The sequence below is a fragment of the Psammomys obesus genome, unplaced genomic scaffold (assembly GCF_907164565.1).
Source record: "Psammomys obesus unplaced genomic scaffold, mPsaObe1.curated_primary_1811, whole genome shotgun sequence".
Taxonomy (NCBI): domain Eukaryota; kingdom Metazoa; phylum Chordata; class Mammalia; order Rodentia; family Muridae; genus Psammomys; species Psammomys obesus.
The window spans coordinates 5,564,188-5,583,794 of NW_026586816.1; the positions used below are offsets into that span (position 1 = coordinate 5,564,188).

General features: G+C 45.9%; 1 protein-coding gene across 1 annotated transcript in view; it reads right to left on the reverse strand.

Moving 5' to 3' along the window:
- The window catches only part of Dtd1 (D-aminoacyl-tRNA deacylase 1), a 158,999-nt gene that overhangs the window by 121,182 nt on the left and 18,210 nt on the right, over positions 1-19,607 (reverse strand). Inside the window, exon 4 of the mRNA XM_055602619.1 lies at positions 8,645-8,751. Coding sequence (XP_055458594.1) covers positions 8,645-8,751 — 107 coding nt within the window. The remainder of the gene's footprint in view (positions 1-8,644; positions 8,752-19,607) is intronic.

Sequence of the window (19,607 nt, forward strand, 5' to 3'; positions counted from 1 at the left end):
CACACACTCCCACACACACACACACACATACTCACACACACACACACACACACACACACACACTCCCACACACACATACTCACACACACACACACCACACACATGGACACACACACACAAATAATAACAATAATAAAGGGAATACAGAAAAGGGATTCATTTCAGATAGACAAATAGAAATACCCAGGAGAAAAGCTCACAACGCTTATTTGACAACCAGCAAATAACTGCAGAAACCTGGCTTACAACTGGCTCAGGGAAGCTTTTACTGTGAACTTCATAGCTAATAACATACTACAAAACAGGAACATTTAACAAGGCCTAGTGTGAGTTTAAATGTAAACGATCACTGGCTGCCCAGGGGAACATCAGCATTCATGGATTTCAAGAAATTGCAATTTCCATGCAAAGACTAAGAGGTGGATCATCCCGGGGTTTTAGCCAAGTCCCATTAATATGTCAACAGACAAGTGAGGCAGTCGATACCCAGTATCCGCCCAAAGAAGAGAGGGAGAGAGAAAACTATACATCACTTTTTGTGAAGCAACCCCACTGTGCGGCCACCAGACAACGCCCATGTTGCGTTCACGACTGTCAAGGGACAAGAGTGTGCCTCGGTGTCACTTGGCAAAGTGCCAGTCATCGGTCACCCATGCATTAAGTTGCTGTGCTCTGCTGGCTGTCCCTAACACATCTGTGGTTGTGTCACAAGGCACCATACTCGGGGGACATTTTCGTCACTGCATGCACAGAAATGGGGTTAGCAGACAGAGGCAGCATTGACAGATGAGAACAGCTTCATGTGTGACCTCAATAATCCAGCCCAGCCATCTTGCTCCCCAGCCGCTGCAGAAACACAGGTTGCAAAGTATTTTTAGCCACGATGCAGCAGGGAGGGAGGGAGGGAGGGAGGGAGAGGAGGCTGGCCTGGAGGAAACCAACACCTGAACCAGATGGAAATGGCAATGTCAGATTTCCTGTGGTCCAGCTGCTCTCAAATGGCCATGTGCTCCTGGAGAACATGACTAGAAACAGAAATCTGGTTCCGAAAATGGGGTGGAGCTCAAATACCCAGGTCCCTGTGTGGCCCCAGTCTGAGCCCAGCCCTCAATGAATGTGATCACCAGCCCACACCAACTCTGACTGAGAAAGACATAGCAGCCCCCAGTCTGTGAGCATTTTCCAGGCCACTAAAAAACGTGATGGAAGTCCTTGAAACCACACACATACACATATACACACACACACACACACACACACACACACACACAGTGAGGCTGATCCCAAAACAGTTTGAGCCCCCAAAAGCCCATTAGAACCAATTAAGACCCCACTCGCCCAATTTACCCTACCCATAGAGACTGGCTAGATAATAATAGCAAATGCCTTTTCAATCATTAAACTGTCCCCAAAATGTATTATTTTTGCAAAAAACTTTATGTAGTTAGGTGTTTTGTCTATTAAGAACATTCTTGAAGCAATCATAGCAAGCACTGCCTTTCTATCACTTCCAGACCATCCTTCATGTTCCGATGCTGAGATGTTTAACAGTTTTCTGCAAAGACAACTGAATAGCAGAACATGTTTTACAATTACCTAGGATTCCTGATAAACCACTTAAAAGATAAAGGATTCATAACTAGCATCTTGAGTCTCTGTGATGAAATTATTGCAATGTTCAAAACATAAGGCCAGTGAAAAACAGAATTGAGCAATTCTTAGAAACAAAAAGGATTCTGTAATCTCTAACATATCAAGTCGGGAAGGTCAGAGTTCATTGCTCATCTACCACAAATGAAACCAGGGGCTAAAATAAGGAAAGCTCAGCCCACAGTACAAAGAACAAAGTACAAATTTCCTCCAGATCTTACTGACACCAGGAATTTGTCAGGGACAAATAAAGTGCTTAAACTTTAAGTCAGTAATCTGTTTGTATCCTGAGATATTAGTTTGGAGCAAAATAGATGCTTTGGCTTAGTGCAATTAGAAACAGTGTATATGTCAGATACAGAAGGGTTGTGAATCACAGTTTCAAAACTGCCACCCAAATTCCAATCACAAGGAACAAACTCGCCAATATCTACAGTTTTGTTAACGCAGGCTACAGATTCTAGTGGTAAGATGGAAGTCAACTGATCCAACCATCGATCAGCAGGCTCTCACACAGGAGGCACAGTCACATGTGTCCTGGAGAGACTTCTTAAGACTACAGTGGACTGACTCAGGACAATTGTCCACGTGGAAACAAGTTAAAAGACTGAAATAGAAGGGATGCCTGGAAACTCCCCACTAGGAGGGGGAGCCTGCCTGCAGACCTGTAGTGGGCTCCGGGCTCTCAGCTGTGGGATATCTGTTCATGGGTGAGGCGTTCTGCTGAGCGCAGACACCTGCCTGGTGCTGGTAGTGGGCAAAGCTGAGCAAAGTCAGAAGCCCCATCCATCCACTCTCCCACCCACCCCCTCTCAGGGCTGTTATTATTTCATAACTCACAGAAAAGCAGATGTTCAGACGAAAAGGACCAGAACCCAGGCAGGATTCCACACGTGGTGATGGGGCTGGCCAGATGCTTACCTCACCCAGCACACTGGATCTCAAAAACCAGTGTCACCAGAAACCAGTGTCACCAGAACACTGACCACGACAAACACTGTACAAAAACAACAGCACAAACTGTACAACTGAGGAGCAACTGAAGCAAAAAGAAAGCAAACTCAGCAAACTAATGTGACAGACAACTACACTGTGAGTCAGTCCTGTGTCAGCAGCCAGACCTGCAAACATCTTCCTGCAATGAGTTAGGTGCCACAGCCTGTTGGAACTGGCCAGTATCAGGGGATTCTGATGTCGAGGCCGAGTACAAGAAGTAGTGGAAAAGAGCGCATGTGCATTTCCTCCGTAAAAAGGCAAGTCGGAACTCCCTCCTGGACAGAACTTCTCATTGGATAGGTCCCTCAACTGCAGCTCCACAGTGAACTGGCTATGTGGACACCTGCACTGGGCTGTCTGACAGAAGCCACATATGTATATCTATCTGTCTTCTGTATCACATTAATTCCACAGCACTAATTAAAGGCCACTCCTGTCACCAAAAGGATAAGCAAATGGAATTCTTTTCCATTCCATGATCCATACTACCAATCCCCCCGGCCCCAGATCCTCCTGATACCAGGAATGTGTCAGTTCCCACACGCCAGTGTTCAGTTACAGGGACAGACTGGCTGAGAAGCATACAGAGGAAGTCATAGCCAAAACAACAGCGGTACTCAAAGAAGCATAAAATTAAAAGCTTCATAACGCTAGAGGTACCATTTTGCACTAGTCATCTCCTTCCAGTGATCTGTCAATAAACACACAAGTTAATGCAAAGATGTGTATTACAGGTTCATTTTTCTAGCTTCTCCCAGTGTTTCTACTCAGTCCGACTTTCAGTCACAGTAAGTAAAGGAGAACATAAATAATTAATGGCCATATTATGAAATAGGAGGGCTCTCAACCCCAGAGAAGAACCCCTCAATTACCCAATGCCCTGCCTCGCAAGGACAATTGTCCATCCGCTCTTATAGAACGTTGCCTCATCCATGTGTGGGTCAAGAAAATGGTCCCCACTCAGAAAAGGTCACCTGAGATTAAAACAAGAACAAGTTTCTACCCTAGGGATTATGGGAAAGCGTCTGACCTCCCACCATACAGGTGTCTGCAGACCTTGTGCATCTGCAACCACACACCACGTAAGCATCAAGAAGTTCGCAAGTCCTGTTCTCCCGCAACAAGCAGCAGGGAAGCAGCTCCCACTCAGCTTGCAAACACCCTGCAAAGGAAGAATGGATGCTCTCCTTTCAGCTTCTTCTCCCATCACAGGGTATCACGGGCCCAACTGCAGCCTATAAAACAGACAGGCGTGTTGTTGATGTGACTGTAGGAAAGACACAGGTGCTACAGTGGCCATTCCCAGAAACAAGCAGTTCTGGCCAAGGCAAGCAAACCACTAGCTACCTTTACCAGCTCAATGTCCACCCGTCCACTGCCCATTAATGAAGCCCTGGGACTACGAAAAAGAACCTACCTGCACTTGAAGTGCAAGTGTGAAGACAACTGAGAATCCCTTCTCTCTCTGTCATGAAGGTCACTTGAGCCCTCCTGTTCCCTGAGGGACTGGCCCAGCTCAGCAGCAGCAATGGCAGTAGACTTTTTACAAGCAGGACAGTCTGTAGGGGAGGAACTCATGAGGTCCCATGCCACACTAAGGAAAAATGGGCAGGTGATGACTACTGGGAAGGGAGTGTGTGTCATTGCTGGTCAGGATAAGTTGTCCATGCACTAGTAAATAATGCCTCACTGATACCTATGCAGGAGGCTTAATGAAAGCCAGTGTGTCACACACACATACGCACAAAATAATAATAACAACAACAACAACAATAACAACTAGGTGAGAAGCTTGGAAAAAGGAAAAGTTTCACTGCAGAAAGGAAAGGGAAGCGAAGATAATGGAATAAAAAAATTACCAAAACTCATTATACAAACATTGCCAATGAATTTAAAAAAAAAAAACCTTTATATCTGAGCTATATATTCAATGCAATAAATATTTCTATTATTTAAATAAACAAATACATAACCTCAGGACATTCACAGGCAGCACAGCCCACAGCCTACCTGGCACTGTTCCTACTCAAATGACACATCGCTGGGCACAGTTCTGCAGCACAGCAGTGAACAAGACACAAAGTGCGCACCTTAAGGTGGCGAGGAGGAGGGATAAGCAGAGAAGCAAAAGGGCAGTAACCGACGGCAAGGAGGGTGGTGCGACAGCGCCAGGGGCACACTGCACTGGAGGGCACAGGGACACTCCTCCTTAGAGAAGATGCCGCCACTGAGCAGAAGGCCTGCTTGGCCTCTTCTGGGACTGGAATACGAGAGAAAGCTCACAAGACAGTGCAGAACGAAGGGGATCGCCATGGAGGGACAATCCCCAGCCTTGGTGACAGAAAAAAGTCGGATTTTCTGCTATACACTTTGGAAAGGCCCCAAACAGTTTGAAGGAAGAGCCTGAGCTGTGTGGCTCTAACATTCCTTGTGCCCTATGCTGACTGGACCTCTTTCATGGTCTCTGATTTTCCTGGTTTATGTTGCTCTAAATCCATGTCTGAAAGCAAATATTAGCTAGTGAACTGTCGCTTCCTCACACTGCCTCACACACACACACACACACACACACACACACACGGAGGCACACTCAGGAAATCACAGGCTTACATAAAAGCACACCTTATTCATATGCACAGATGGCTTACAGAGTTGATATTTCTTAAAAACTGACCAAAAGAACCATTTTTCTGTAACACAGAAACTTGCCAAATGAATGGTTTTTCCATAATGCAGTTGTAGAAGTTTGGAATATAATGGGGAAATAAAACACTTAGAATTAAAAGCTTACTTGACAGAAACACATGTTTCTTGATCAGTAAAACACATTTGGCCGTGCTCTTCCTGTCCACACAAAATCAAGCCGTGATACCAACTGCTGCGAGAGAACCCCTCTAGCTGAAAGGGAAAGGCAAAGAGAGGCAACAGGCAGAGGAAGGCAGTGGGGCCACCTTGGCCCCTCTGTGCCCGCTGGCTGCCATCTGCTGGATAGCCAGAGGATGGAAACCTGCATGAACCTCTAGGGTCAGGAAGAGCTGCTACACATGTGGAATTGGACAATACATGAATGTAAGCAGCAAGGTCTTTTAGGACTCAGAAAAGCCTCCTTTAACCTAATAAATTAACACAATTTCCTCTGGTGTTTAAAGAACACCATTTGGGGCTCCCCGCAATTCTCTGGGGGAGTCTTATGGAATATATTACAGGTGTACAACATACCATTTATATATATATATATATATATATATATATATATGCATAAAAAAATCTTAAACTAAATTTTTCCCAAAATACAGTTAAAGCAGAATAATACCTCAAAACTACAGGGTAGCAATCACATAAAACAAAAGGGAACAGAAGACACAAAGCAGAAAGAAAACCCAGAGAGATCACCACCCTGCAAAAAAAACAAGCTCCTGTGGCTTCCGGGACCCAGGAGACCACAGTGGCAGGAATGACTGGGGGATCCAGGAAGCGGGCACGAGAGCTGTCATGCAGCGGGGCAGCAGAGGTCAGTGGGGACTGGAGCCTGCTGAGGCTGAGGGCAACGGAGAAGGAAGTTGAGGCCCGCACACCCTGTAGATCTCTAAGCACAGCTCAAAGCCCATGGAGGACCAAGACCGTGGCTCAGTGGTCAGCACTCACCTGGCATGCATGAGATGCTATGATCAAGTCCCAGCATCACAGGAGGGGAAAGCCAGTAAGAGTAAGATGATGAAGAAACATGGCCAGGAGAGCTATGCAAGGCTCAGAGTGTGGAAAGGGCAGAGTCTAAGCCCAGGCACGACCAGCCGCACAGGGTGTGACCTCTACCACCACAAAGGGTCTGTATTTAAGGACCCCTACTCTGCCAACACCTTGGAATTTTTTTTTGTTTTGTTTTCAAACATATGCTTCATTTCTCAGAGATATCACAAAGTTTAGACTCCCAATTAAGGAGTCTCTGAGTTCTAAGAGAACCACACACGAAGAAGAAAAAGGCTGCTACTTGAGGAGCCACATGGTATGAAGGAAACATCTAAGATGTTTTCAGCAGGGATACTTATTTCATTCCACTTTGGCACTGGCCCAAAAGGAGAGGCTGGCCTCAGCCCAGGAAGGGACTCTGCCATAGAATGGGGGAAAGGCTAGGGGTGGGTCGATGCTGTCTTTTGACCTCTTTCTCTGCAAAGATGAAAGAACTGTCTGCCATGACTAGAAGGAAGACAGGTAAGGAAGGGATGGGTGAGGACTCTGCAAAGGATAGAGAATCTGGTAGGCTCCACCTTAACCAGGAGGCAAGGTTAACACTGTCACAGGAGACTAACCGGTGTCACATACCTCCTGATGGCACACTAGGAAAAGAACAAGATCGCTCTTGAACAGGCTGATACTTCTGCCACACAATGCCTTCCTGTAGCCACAAACAAAAAACTGAGAAATGGGCTACAGCACACTGGCACATGTGGAAAGTGTCACAGTCATGAAATACAAGGAAAAACTAAGAAACAAGACAAAGGAGAAATGAAAACTGTAATTAAATGCCATTTGGAATATTGCACAGTGAAACTGCATGCAGTAGTACCTCCCCGTAAGATCTGGCCAAGAAGACAAAGAGGAGGCAGCGGCGGCAGCAGCTGGGCATTGGTGGCTCATTTCTATAATCCTGGCATTTAGAAGACAGGAAAAAAAAGGACTGACAGGGTTCAAGTCCAGCCTGCACTTCAAAGCAACACCACGTATCAGAAAAAGTAAGGAAAGGAAAAAGGAAAGGAGGGAGGGAGGGAGGAAAAGAGAGAGAGAAGAAGAGAGAGGCAGAGAGGAAAGAAAAGAGGAAGGGTAGCCTAGTGAGTTCAAATAAGGCTTGTAATATAGCTAATACTATTGTATCCAGGTTAACTTCAGTATGATTATCACTCTAAGTAAGACCTCAAAACTAGGGAAGCCAGGTAAAGACTGTACCAGAGTTCTGTTGAGCTTTCCTGTAAGTCTCAAATTATCACAAGGCTTACCTTTTCATGTGGATTTTTTGTTTGTGATTTTTAAAGTGTTATCAGTAGGGGCTGGCGAGGTGTCTCAACAGTTAGGAGCACTAGCTAGTCTTCCAAAGGTTCTGAGTTCAATTTCCAGCAACTCCATGGTGGCCATCTATAGTGGGATCCAATAGCCTCTTCTGGTATACAGATGTACATGCACACAGAGCACTCATACATACATACATACATACAAGTGTTATCGGTAACGGCAATGCCCCCAGTCCCACCTTTGAAGCTCAATGCCATTACAAACTTGGTTCTACTCAGCCAACACAAAGTACCAGTGACAGAAGGAAGCCATGGTTCCACAGCAGCCACTTAGCTCACGCTTCCATCATGCATCCCCCGACATGAGCTCCTCATTGCATTTGACAGCATCCTCCAGGGGAAGGACGCTACAAAGGAAGAGCAGGAACACGCCTAGGTCCACCGCCTGCCATGCCTCATGTCTCTATCACGTGGATTAATTAAAGCTTTTATAAATGCTAAGCACAATGGGACAACATAAGTTTGCAAGACTGTTAACACATCTCCTGTCTCTATCTTAATTACACTCTTCCTGAACGCTTACAGAGTTGGCAGTAAATCCAGGTCAGATGCTGCTTTAGAAAAATGAAGATTTATGAGGAATCTTGAGTGTCTCATCCCCCACCCACACCTTGGACAAAACCCAAGCCAGGTAACCACTCTCACTGGGTACATTGGCCAGGGCCGCTGCTCTGCTGCCACCCAGTGGCAACTGGGTGCCATGACCCCTAGTCCAAGAACAGTCCTAGGAAGAACCACTTTCTTTCGTGCCACATGCTCAGGAGTGACAATGTGGACACTCATTCTTGAGAAGAGAGGAATTAAAACATGATGCTGCAGCCGTGGTGTATCCCCCACCTCAAGATGAGGACTACTCCAGAAACTGGCTACCCTAAGCCAAGGAGCATTGCTTTTATACCCACCAGACAGATGCAGTCTCCAGACTTCAGGCTTACCTGCTTTGGATCAGAGCTAGCAGCTCCAGGAGCAGGGGACTCCAGTTCTACAGTAACCGGCCCATCGTTCTGAATGTGCACCTGCATGTAGGCACCGAACTTGCCATCTGAAAAAACAATTCAAACAAATTCAAGAGTTGAAGACCCCAGGTTTAACTGTCCAAAGACCACATGGAAAAGAAGGGGAAGGAAGGAAGGAAGGAAGGAAGGAAGGAAGGAAGGAAGGAAGGAAGGAAGGAAGGAAGGAAGGAAGCAAGCAACCTGGGCAATAGTGCCTGCCAGCCAACACAGGACACATGACCAGCCCCAGGAAGGGTATGGGAGGGAGAGGCAGCTAAACAGCACAGATGTTACAGCCTGCCAAAGAGCACTGGCAGAAGAGTCCTGGTACCACCAAGTAGGACACACAGCAGGAACAGAATGTGGCTGGGAGCCAAACTGGCATAGGCACTGAGAAAGGCCATTTTGGCCCCAAACCCAGTAAAGGCTTTTTACATCAATCACCACTGTGGCCCCTGGGCTTAAGGCAGCCTATGACTCCAACACAGGATCTTTCTCAAGGAGCCATGGCTCTCCCACCACACCATAGTTTTTCCCTCTGAGTCTTCCCACTCTGTTAACTTCCTCCTTAATCTCATGAGGACTTGGCAAAACGGACACACCAACATTGGTTTTCCTCAGTGCACAGACAGTAACACTGGAGACGGTATTAAAGCCCCCAAGCTGTCCACCATCTTAACAGGCACGATAATCTGGCTCCCAGGGGAAGCCAAGGATACCCAAATAGTAGTGACTTCCTGTGGTCTCTTAGACTAAAGCAGCCCTTCAAATCAACACAGCCTTTGTTTTCTGTGTCACACTGACTAAAAGGACATCAGCTGGGAAGGAAATCATGTGTTTAATTGCATGCTAAAATTATGGCTACAATTAGTAGCAAATTTCACCATCTATACTCCTCAGGGAAGCTGCAGGCAGACTCAGGAGGAAGGAAATTATTTTCAACCTTGAATTTCTGTTGCCAGGATATACAGCACATGCTTCACCATGGTTCTCATTCCAAGTAGTGAGAAATTATTTTTCTTTTCCTGTTTTTCTTCAGTTGGAAACAGAACTATTATCTGAATTTCCATTTGTACACACAATAAATCCAAAGACAGGTTTTAAGAGGTCTTAAAATGGTAACATTTTTTTTCCAGTCCAGATCAAAGGGTGAAGTCCCCAAGAAAAATTATACTGGCCAGGGGAAATAAATACACTTTTAAAAATAAAAGACACGGACATATCTACAAAATTACATCTGGTTTCATGTGGCGCTATAATCGAGTTCTTAAATATAAGTCTCAGGTTCCATCCAGTGCTGCAGGGTGAGCACGTGCCAAACATGTCTCTGCCACGTGTTCCAGGCAGGAAAACTCCCAGCTGGGACACAGCATCTACAATCTGGCCTCCAGCAGCAGCTGTTCAAGGCTCCACCCAACCAGGCTGGAGGCTGGCACCTCACACCAGGATTCTATATTTACCTGTATTGTCTAGAGGGGCTGGTATTCACGCCCCTCTACACAATGCTCAACTGACTCTCACCACATACCAAGGCCCACAGCGCCAATCTGTGGCCAGTCATCATGAATGCAACGCAAGTGCATGCAGCCTTCGCCATTGTTACTTACATGCCTAGCAATGGCCGCACAGTCAATTTACCAGGAAAAACAACAGCAAACGTTATTGAAGAAGTGGGGAGTGAACAAGGGGCATGTGCGCTGCTTCTTGACCTATTTAAGTGAAAGCTCTACTGTCCACTGCACGGCCATGACCCTCTGAGACCTGGCCCACTCTGAAGACTGTTAGGGGACACGGTACTAGACAAGAGCCTTGGGCTAGCTTGAACCAAGCCCATCTCACAAACGCAGTTCCTTTCCACCCAGGAAGTGTTCTCCCTACCCAGATTTCTTTCCTATTCCACTCTTGACCTGTGCAAAGCCCAAGCATGAAAGGAGGAGTCACTACTGGAAACCCTAATACTAGACACACAGGCCGCAGACATGAGGAAATCAAGCAGAATAATGGCATGGGGAAGAAGAATGAATTTGAAAACGAGGCCATGGAAAGGCTATGGCCACCGTCCAGGCAGCAGGGCTTTGATGTGAATCCCAGGGCTGTGTAGGCGGAGCTCAAGGGAGTGGCACTAGCAGGCTGCTGTCATCTGTAGCAGCTCTCTCCTCGGCAAGGGCTCTAGGAGCCTTCAGCAGAAACAGTCTCCAGGAAAGACACCTCCTTAGGCTTTCCTGGGAACGCAGCTGCTGGTCAGCACATAGGGACAGCATGGGTAGGTGAGCTTCTCAGAGCATGAACAACCAGGCCTTGAGTAGAACTCCATTCTATCCTAGAGGCCATGGAGGGTTCCCCCAGGCCCAGGCTCCCCTTCTGAAAGTGTTCTGTATGGCTGTGCTATTTCTGTTCATGGAGGTAGCCCAGGCCCAGGCTTTTGTGGCAAAGGGCACTAGAGAGATATACCATACCTGTGGCCCCAAATCAAAAATATCTAGTTATAGGAAGGGGCCACACTCCAACACAAACCACAGTGCCAGAATATGGCTCTGCAGGAAACAACCATTTGGCTAGTAAACACCAAGGGCCAAAACTCACCTCAGCTGGCAGATAACAAACTGAGATAAGGAGTTGGAGCATGGCTTCATAGCCATCAAGGAAGCTCATCCTGTGTAACACAGCAATTCTAGGCAAGTCTCTGACCACTGGGCTTTGCTTAGACATTTCTGTGCTCAGGAGTCCCTAAGAGCCTTCTGCTAGATAACGCCATAAAAAGTAGAAGACTACCTAAAAGGTACAGGAGCCCATGGGGGAATGCCACAGTGTTTACAAGAACACCTTAGGAACACAGGTCTGCAAATATGTTGGGCATGGCTCCTACATGAACCCATATCAGACTGGCCATGGGCACACCTCCACTGAGAGCAGGTGGCTAAAAAAAACTACAGGTCTTCTGAGGGTCTTGTGAGCTCAGACTTCCCTGTCTTCGAAACTGAGTATGATATAGAATTTAATCTTGGACTTTAATGTCTCCCCAGGTCTATGAGAAAGGTAGAGGATTGTGTTCAAATTCTGTGCATGGTGGTGAAGATGATTTCCTCATCTATCTTCTTCAGGTGGGTACCCTATTCAGACAGTCCTTTAACCTTACAGCAGAACTTCGCTAGGCGGGTCAGGCCCAGTCAAGATGGCTGGCTACAGCATAGGAAACAACCTTGGGAACCTGGTGGTCTTGGAACAGCAAGGTTCTGATCCAGGCCAGAACTTTAGGGTCAAAGGTTGCACAGCAGGAATAGCCTCAAAGGCTCAGAGGTGACCCAAAGGACTTGAACTAGGACTTTCTCCCAAAAAAGAAGCTCCCATGGCCATAGAGCATCTCCATCTGTTCCTGTCCACCCAGGAAGAGAGCAGGAGTCCTCAAGAAGACACAATTCCTTCTCCTTCCCTCCACTCTACACATGAACACAGACACAGACACACAGACATAGACACACACACTGATGTCTTTGTAATTACTGTTGAGAAATAAGCATAGTCCTTAAAAGCTTTCCCAACCCAAACATCTACTGGGAAAGGCTAACCGTTGTGAGTCCTACCTGAAGGAGGCACAGCTGGAGCAAGGTAGACCCTGACATCTTGGACTGCAGCAAGAATGGCATCCTATTTCACGAAGATGTCGTGAACAATTTGCTATGGGATCAAATGTGGGGGGAAAAAGAGCCACGCAGAATTCTGACATTTTCAGACATAAATTCATTACTTAGCAAAACTAAAAAAATAAATAAAACAAATAATAAGTTAATTAATTAAAATAATAAATAAATAAAACAAATGAATAAACTGTAATTAATATAAAACTAAACATTTAATTAAAAAAATAAAAACTAAAATTAAATAAAATAAGGAACCAAGAAAATAGACAACAAACACACAACAAAAAGTGAAGAAGAAATAAAAAGACTAAAGATTAAAGTAAAACAATGAAATAAAAAAGTTTGATTAAGAGGTAGTTTTCTTTAAAAAAAAAAAAAACTACAAATAATCTAAAAAATGTTCGACTACACTCTGCACATTAAAACTACAATGAGATTATCATACAGATGGGAAATCTCTAGAAATTGAAATACACCCTGTTGACCAGTGACTGGCACAAGTTAAAAGGGTAGGAGTGCATCGATGATTGGCTAGGGCTAACTAGGGCTTGATTAGGGGTTGGGGGCTCTCTAAACTGGTTCAAACTGGCCCAAACTGGTGGGTGCCAGGGAAGTTACAAGGGTCAACTTCTGACTGGCTGGTGGGCTGCATTCCTAGGCCAAGAATGTTCTACTACAAAATAAGATAAAGCTGCCCAGCACAAACGCCCCACCCTGAGATAAGATACCTTCCCATTTTTGTGGTTATCTCCAGGCTGTTCCTTGGGTAGGGGATTTTATGGTCTCTTTCCTGGAATTGGTGACCTATGGCCTAGTTCCAGAGACTGATGACTTTTGGGGGAATGGAAGGTCAGGCCTGGTCCTCTCAGTATAAGGACAAACCAATGAAATGGTAGTCCAGAACTAAAACCCCAAGGCAAAAACAAACAAACCCTATATATATGTTTAAAGTAAAAACCACTCTTTTTGCAGTAGATGGAGACTGCTAGAGAAAGCCACAATTTGTCAAAATGCAGAAAATAAGTGACTGTGGGGTGCCCACTCTCAACTGATATACCTGTAATGTAGCTCCTATTCCTAAGACTCCAGCATATCACAAAAGAGAGCACAGGAAAGGTTTTAGGAACCAGAAGACAAAGCCACCTGCTGTGAGGCAGTATTTTCTAAATTTGGCAAGGAAGCTACACCCATGAAATCTCAACACTATGGCTGCCTACACAAGACCTGCATAGTGACAGCATCTGCTGACATGCCAGTGTGGACAAGGGCCCACCCTAGATGCAATCAATTGGCAACAGGGAGGACAAGAATCTGTTTAGTCCTGAGACAGGCCTCCTGATAGGCTAGGCTAGCAAATCTCAAGCAGTCAGCTGTAAACATATGTACACACAAGCAACACTAAATGAACTCAGTAGGTTGTGTATGTACATACCAAAATAGAGATGAAAAATAAATGACTGATGTTTAATTCAGAGGATGGATGAGGGGCTAAACAACAGGAAGAACCCATAAACCAGACAGATTCCCTCAGGACACAGCAAAGGAAAGATGACAAAAAGACACAGGTACTATTAATTTCTTCAGTAAAGCATAGTTGTGAAGAACATGAGAAGTCAACACTTTGATCATCGTTTCTCTATTTCCAGACCCTGGCTAAATAAGGTTCTGAATGCTTCCTATGACATCTGCTGAATGAGGAGACTTTTTTCTCATCCCAAGTCCATGTAGTACTTAGACTGTGCAGTAATAAACAGGAGCTTCTTCCCACCTCTGCCTGTTTCATCTTTTAAAATATTGTCCCTATTTCTTCAAACTGAACTTCCATTATAGACCGTGGAGAAAGAAGAAAGAGCTGGGCCAGCAACAGTTCAAGATCAGAAGTGTGGAGGGGCTCAGGATATAAGACTAAAAAAAAAAAAAAAAGAAGGAAAATAATGGCAGGAAGAAAGAGAAGCCAAGAGAGGCAATGTGTTCATCAGGCATCTGTTACTATAACAAAATACCTGATATATTCAATTTATAAGGAGAAATGGAGGTTTCCCTGTCCCTGGTCTCTAATTCCTCTAATCACTTTGAGCCTGTAGCAAGACAAAGTATCATGATAGGAAGCATATAATAGAACAAAGCTCCTTACCTCATGAAAAAGAGAAAGCAGTGGAGGTGGAGAGAGCAGGGGATCAAAGCAGATGCTGAGACTCACAGCCAAACTTTGGGCAGAGTATAGGGAGTCTTATGAGAGGAGGGGATAAAAGGACCCAGAGGGGACAGGAACTCCACAAAGAGACCAACAGAGCCAACAAATATGGACCCAGAAGAGCCTACAGAGACTGATGCACCAACTAAGGACCATGCATGGAGAGGACCTAGCCCCCCCCCTCCCGCTCAGATGTAGCTGATAGGCAGCTCAGTCTCCATGTGGGTGCCCTAGTAAGGGGAGCAGAGGCTGCCTCTGACATGGACTCTGTTGCCTGCCCTTTCATCACTTCCTCCTGGTAGGCAGCCTTGTTAGGCCAGAAGAGGGTATAGGGGCAGTCCTGATGATACTTGATAAGCTGGGGTCAGATGCTAAGGGAGAAGGGCTCCCCCTTTCTGAGGAATAAGGGAGGGGGTAAGAGGGAGGGAAGGTAGTACTGGGAGAAGAGAATAAATTATAAAAAATAAACTTATATAATAAAAAATTTTAAGAGAACAATGTAGAAACAGAAAAATAAATAAAAGAAAAAAAAGAGAGCCAGGCATGGTGGCACACTCCTTTAATCCCTGTCTCAGAAAAAGAGAGAGAGAGCTGGGCATATGGTGCACAACTATAATCATCACTCAGGAGGCAGAGGCAGGCAGATCTCTGAGTTCGAGGCCAGCCTGGTCCATAATGATAATTCCAGGACAGCTAAGGCTACACAGAGAAATTCTGTCTCAAATTCTAACAGCTCAGGTACCCTGGCTTCCTTCCCAGAAACAAGCCCTGTCTGTGTGTCCTGGAGAGTTAGCTTCTTCTGAGGGCCAGAGCTGGGGCAATTCTTGACCATGGCTTTCTGGGTCCTGTTCTGCGCCCTTAGAGCCTTCACACACACTAGGCCACTTCATGGCAGGACTCCTGTCTGGTACCCATGAGGTGAGATGAATTGGGACGGGTAGTTACAGGCTGGGAAGAATCTGTGTGTGAAGTGAGGTGTGTGTGAGTACACGTGCATGCCTGTTTCTTTTTCCCATGGGGACAATTGAAGGTGGGGCACTTTTCTACAAAACTAGCCTCCTCTCTCACTATACTGCCTGGCTGTAATTGTAAACCAAGCACTTTTCCAAGATGGCTGGAGGCCAAGGTGGGAAATGGGCATGAGCCTGAAGACCCCCAAGTTAGCCCGAGCTTCCAGCAGGAAAGAGTGAGTGGCCAGGGCTCACAAATGTAGCCCTACCTCACAAATGTAGGGCTGTTCCCACCCCTGCCCTGTTATCCCTTATTTCCTTGGGTGAATGTGGGGGCAGCCTGCTGCCCCTCCCACCTGGATAGCGGGCGTGTCCAGTGGGGCCTCATGGTACCTAGGAGATGAAGATGAGGTTCTCCTCACTGTGTAAATGAATATGCATATAATTAACATACAAAAAGAAAAACACAAATCAAAGAAAGAGTAGAGGGGCTTAAGTCCCAGTATCCCCTTCAAAGGCATTGAAGGGCAGGCCTGAGCATAGCAAACAGGGCACTAATGAGTTCTGTCTTTTACCCTCTCCCCAATCCCCTCCACCTTACTAACCATTACATTACATTCCGAAGGCTAGTCATCAAGACCCATTCCCTTATTTGGTGGCTTTCTGCTCCTGAGGCTGACTACCAAGGTCCAGCTATGGAAGCACTGAAGTTTAGCAATCAAAAGCCCCCTTTTGGCTGCCCTAATTAACATGGCCAATCAAAATAACCAACTCATCCTAACATGGGGTTTTCCCCTTTTCCATTTGTTTGTTTGTTTGTTTGTTTGTTTGAACTTGCTCTGTAGAGCAGGCTGGCCTCTGCCTCCCCAGATCTGGGATTAAAGGTGTGTGCCACAACTGCCTAACTCCTCCTTCTCCTTTGTAAACCACCATTTGCCTCTGGGCCACATCTGTCTCCACTCCAGAAGCAATACTTCATTCCTCTGGACAAGTATTCCTTCCCTTTCTCCCTTGTACCTTTTCCCTTTTCCCTCCCCCTTATCCCTGCCCTTTGTCCCTCTGAGGCAAAGAAGTCTCCTTTGTGCTAAGAACATGGTCTTGTTTTGTGCCTTTCCAGTATGTACGCCCTCAGTGACCTCACTTCCTTCCTCTTATGAGAGGTAGTTTCCACAAGCCACAAGCTAGAAATCAAGTTGGATATGGGCCTTTGGGGTACACTGAAGATGCAAAGCATAGGAGGAAAAAAGACTGGATGGGATAGCAGAGCTACCCACAGAGCTGTCCTCATCTCAACACAGCAGATAAGACCATGACAGTAGGGGCACAAAATCTCCACCATGCCACCAGCACCAGACCTGAGGCCACACAGACACTTACTGTAGGTAAGAAAAGGAACTGGTAAGAGGAGGCAGTTCTTCACTATGGAAAATCAATTAAGGAAAGATAAGGATGAAAGTTGAGGCAGTTCCCCACTTGGGAAGAAGAAGGCTAAAACATAATCATGTGATGATATAAGCTAAGTCTAAAAAACAGACATGCAGGAATAAGTAAGAAAGTGAGCTAATTGCTGAAGAGGAAAAGAAAAGACATGAGTAACAGAAAACACTAAACAATTTCGAGAAAAATGAATCGCACACCTATGCCAAATTCCACCCAGGAGTGTGTATCCATCCAGTCTGCCACCCTTGCCACTCCTGAGCAGTGCAGGCCAGACCCAGGATATGATTTCCTAAGTTTATATTAAGAACAGTGACTTCACCTCACAGCCCTTGCTGAACTCAGCATCTGCTTAAAGTTCACTCATGCTGCTAAAATTATTTAAGTAGTAAAAAGAGTGGGAAATTAAACGAATCCATAAGCATTAGCTACTAACCGCAAAGCAACGTGGTCCCCCGGCTCCCAGCACCTTCTCCCTGCATTATGAAGCTGCAGGAGGCCTGGACATAATGGATGTCCCATGCAGGGCACAGAGCTGGGCAATCATAAGCTGGCCAGCGCGCCCTAGTGCCTATTCACATTTCTGTAGCTCTTTGACAACAGATCAGACTGAACAGAGAATGCAGAGGACCTTCTTTGTAATACTACAGGAACTCCTGATGTGCCTGTCAGGACTTCTTAGGTACTTGCTACACATGACTCAACGATGGAACTAGAGGCTCAGGAGGATGGGACCTTTCTTTTCAACCACTTCATGATGGTATAACATTTATTTTTTCCATGACTGTAAAAGCAATATCTGTTTAGCACTCAACTTAGAGAGCGTTCCATGACACCTGCCAAATGTGCTTTTAACATTCATCTCAAGCTGGCGGCAGAAGCTACCACTGACTCTGGTTCCTGCAACTCTTTAATACGGTTTCTCATGTGTTGTGACCCTCAACCGTAAAATTTTGTTGCTACTTCACAGCTGTAATTTTGTTACTGTTATGACTAGTAATGTAAATTTGTGCTTTGTGATGGTCTTAGGTGACCCCATACAAGAGTCATTCAACCCCTCCAAGAGAATGCAATCCACTAGCTGAGAACCGCTAGTCTGGAGCCTCATGAAAATACCCTCAGTGCTAGCTCATTCTAAAACAGATGAGGAAGATCGTCAAACTTGTACTCCAGGACTTTTCCTCTAAGCAATCATCTGAAGAAGAGGCAGGCAGTAAGAAAGTACCAGGTCGTGAGCTGTGAAAGGAAAGAGAGGTCCCCAAACACTTTGGTAACCCTTCCTGCAGCATAGGTCTAGCTTCTGTCCATAAGTCCCTCCCCAGTGGGCTGGGAGACTGCAGGGACCAGTTGTACATGGTAGAAGTGAGGCTGTCCCGCTTTCCAGGCCTGGCATTTTTATCTCCTGTCTTAGGCACCTGTTCTCAGAATCCTTGCTCTAGAGAAAGCCAGACCACATTAGAGCCCAAGTATATGAGACCACCTGCTTCTGGAAGCTCTGGCAATGCAGGAGGATGAAGGGAGACAAGCGTGACCACGGGAGAGAAGAGAGAGAGGATAACTGTACACAGGGCCACATGAGCAGAAGGCAGGCAGGACGCAGAGAGGGAAGAAGGGTGGGTGCATACCTAGGGAGCTGTCTGGAACACCCCAGAAACCTCAGCAGGCCACACAAACTCATGCTCTAGAAGCACCATTTCCATCCTCCCTTACTCTCTGGTCTCAGCTTAAATGTCTTGGCTGCTAACAAATGCAGGCGCCACGTTGTCATATTCCCAACCATGTCTTTCAGCACTACAGTCTCTTCCACTCTTCTGTCTACAGCTGTCTCTGAGCCTCATGGACCCCTCAGACCAGTCACACATGTGCCAGCTTGGAATGCCTGCATGTTCCCTAGAACTATGTGGTTCCTCCAGCAAAGGGACACTACCCCCTTGCTCTGATGCTCATTCCTAACCCCTGCTTCAGCTCCAATGCAAAGAGAAGGGCATGTGTGCATGAAGTCCTGGGGATAGCACCTAGCCCTGGGGCCTACCAACCATCCCAGTTAGCCCAGTGGCTCCAGGAATGCAGGACCTGGAGAGCCCTGGAAAAACCTGCACTCTGTTCTGAGGCTCACCTGTCCTGGACCATTACAGCAGATGATGAGGTCAGAAAGTTTGGGGAAGAGACATAAGAACGGTATCACCAACTTATATACATGACCAGCCACTAGTAGCCCAAAATGCCCACATTCAAACATGTGATGTCTCATCCTGAGTCAAGAAGATCTAACAAGGGGCTGGAGAGATGGCTCAGAGGTTAAAAACACTCACTGTTCTTCCAAAGTTCCTGAATTCAATTACCAGCAACCACATGGTGGCTCATAACCATCTATAGTAAGATCTGGTGTACAGGCAGAATGTTGTATAAATAATAAATAAATCTTAAAAACAGGGTCTCCAATGCAGCCAGTCCTGATTAGACCTGATAGGCTAGGATCAGATGGAAGGGGAGGAGGACCTCCTCTCTCAGTGGACTTGGGGAGGGGCATGGGAGGAGAAGAGGAAAGGAAGGGTGGGATTGGGAGGGGACAAGGGAGGGGGCTACAGCTGGGATACAAAGTGAATAAATTTTAATAAATTAAAAATTAATTAATTAAAAGAAAGAAAGAAAGAAAGAAAGAAAGAAAGAAAGAAAGAAAGAAA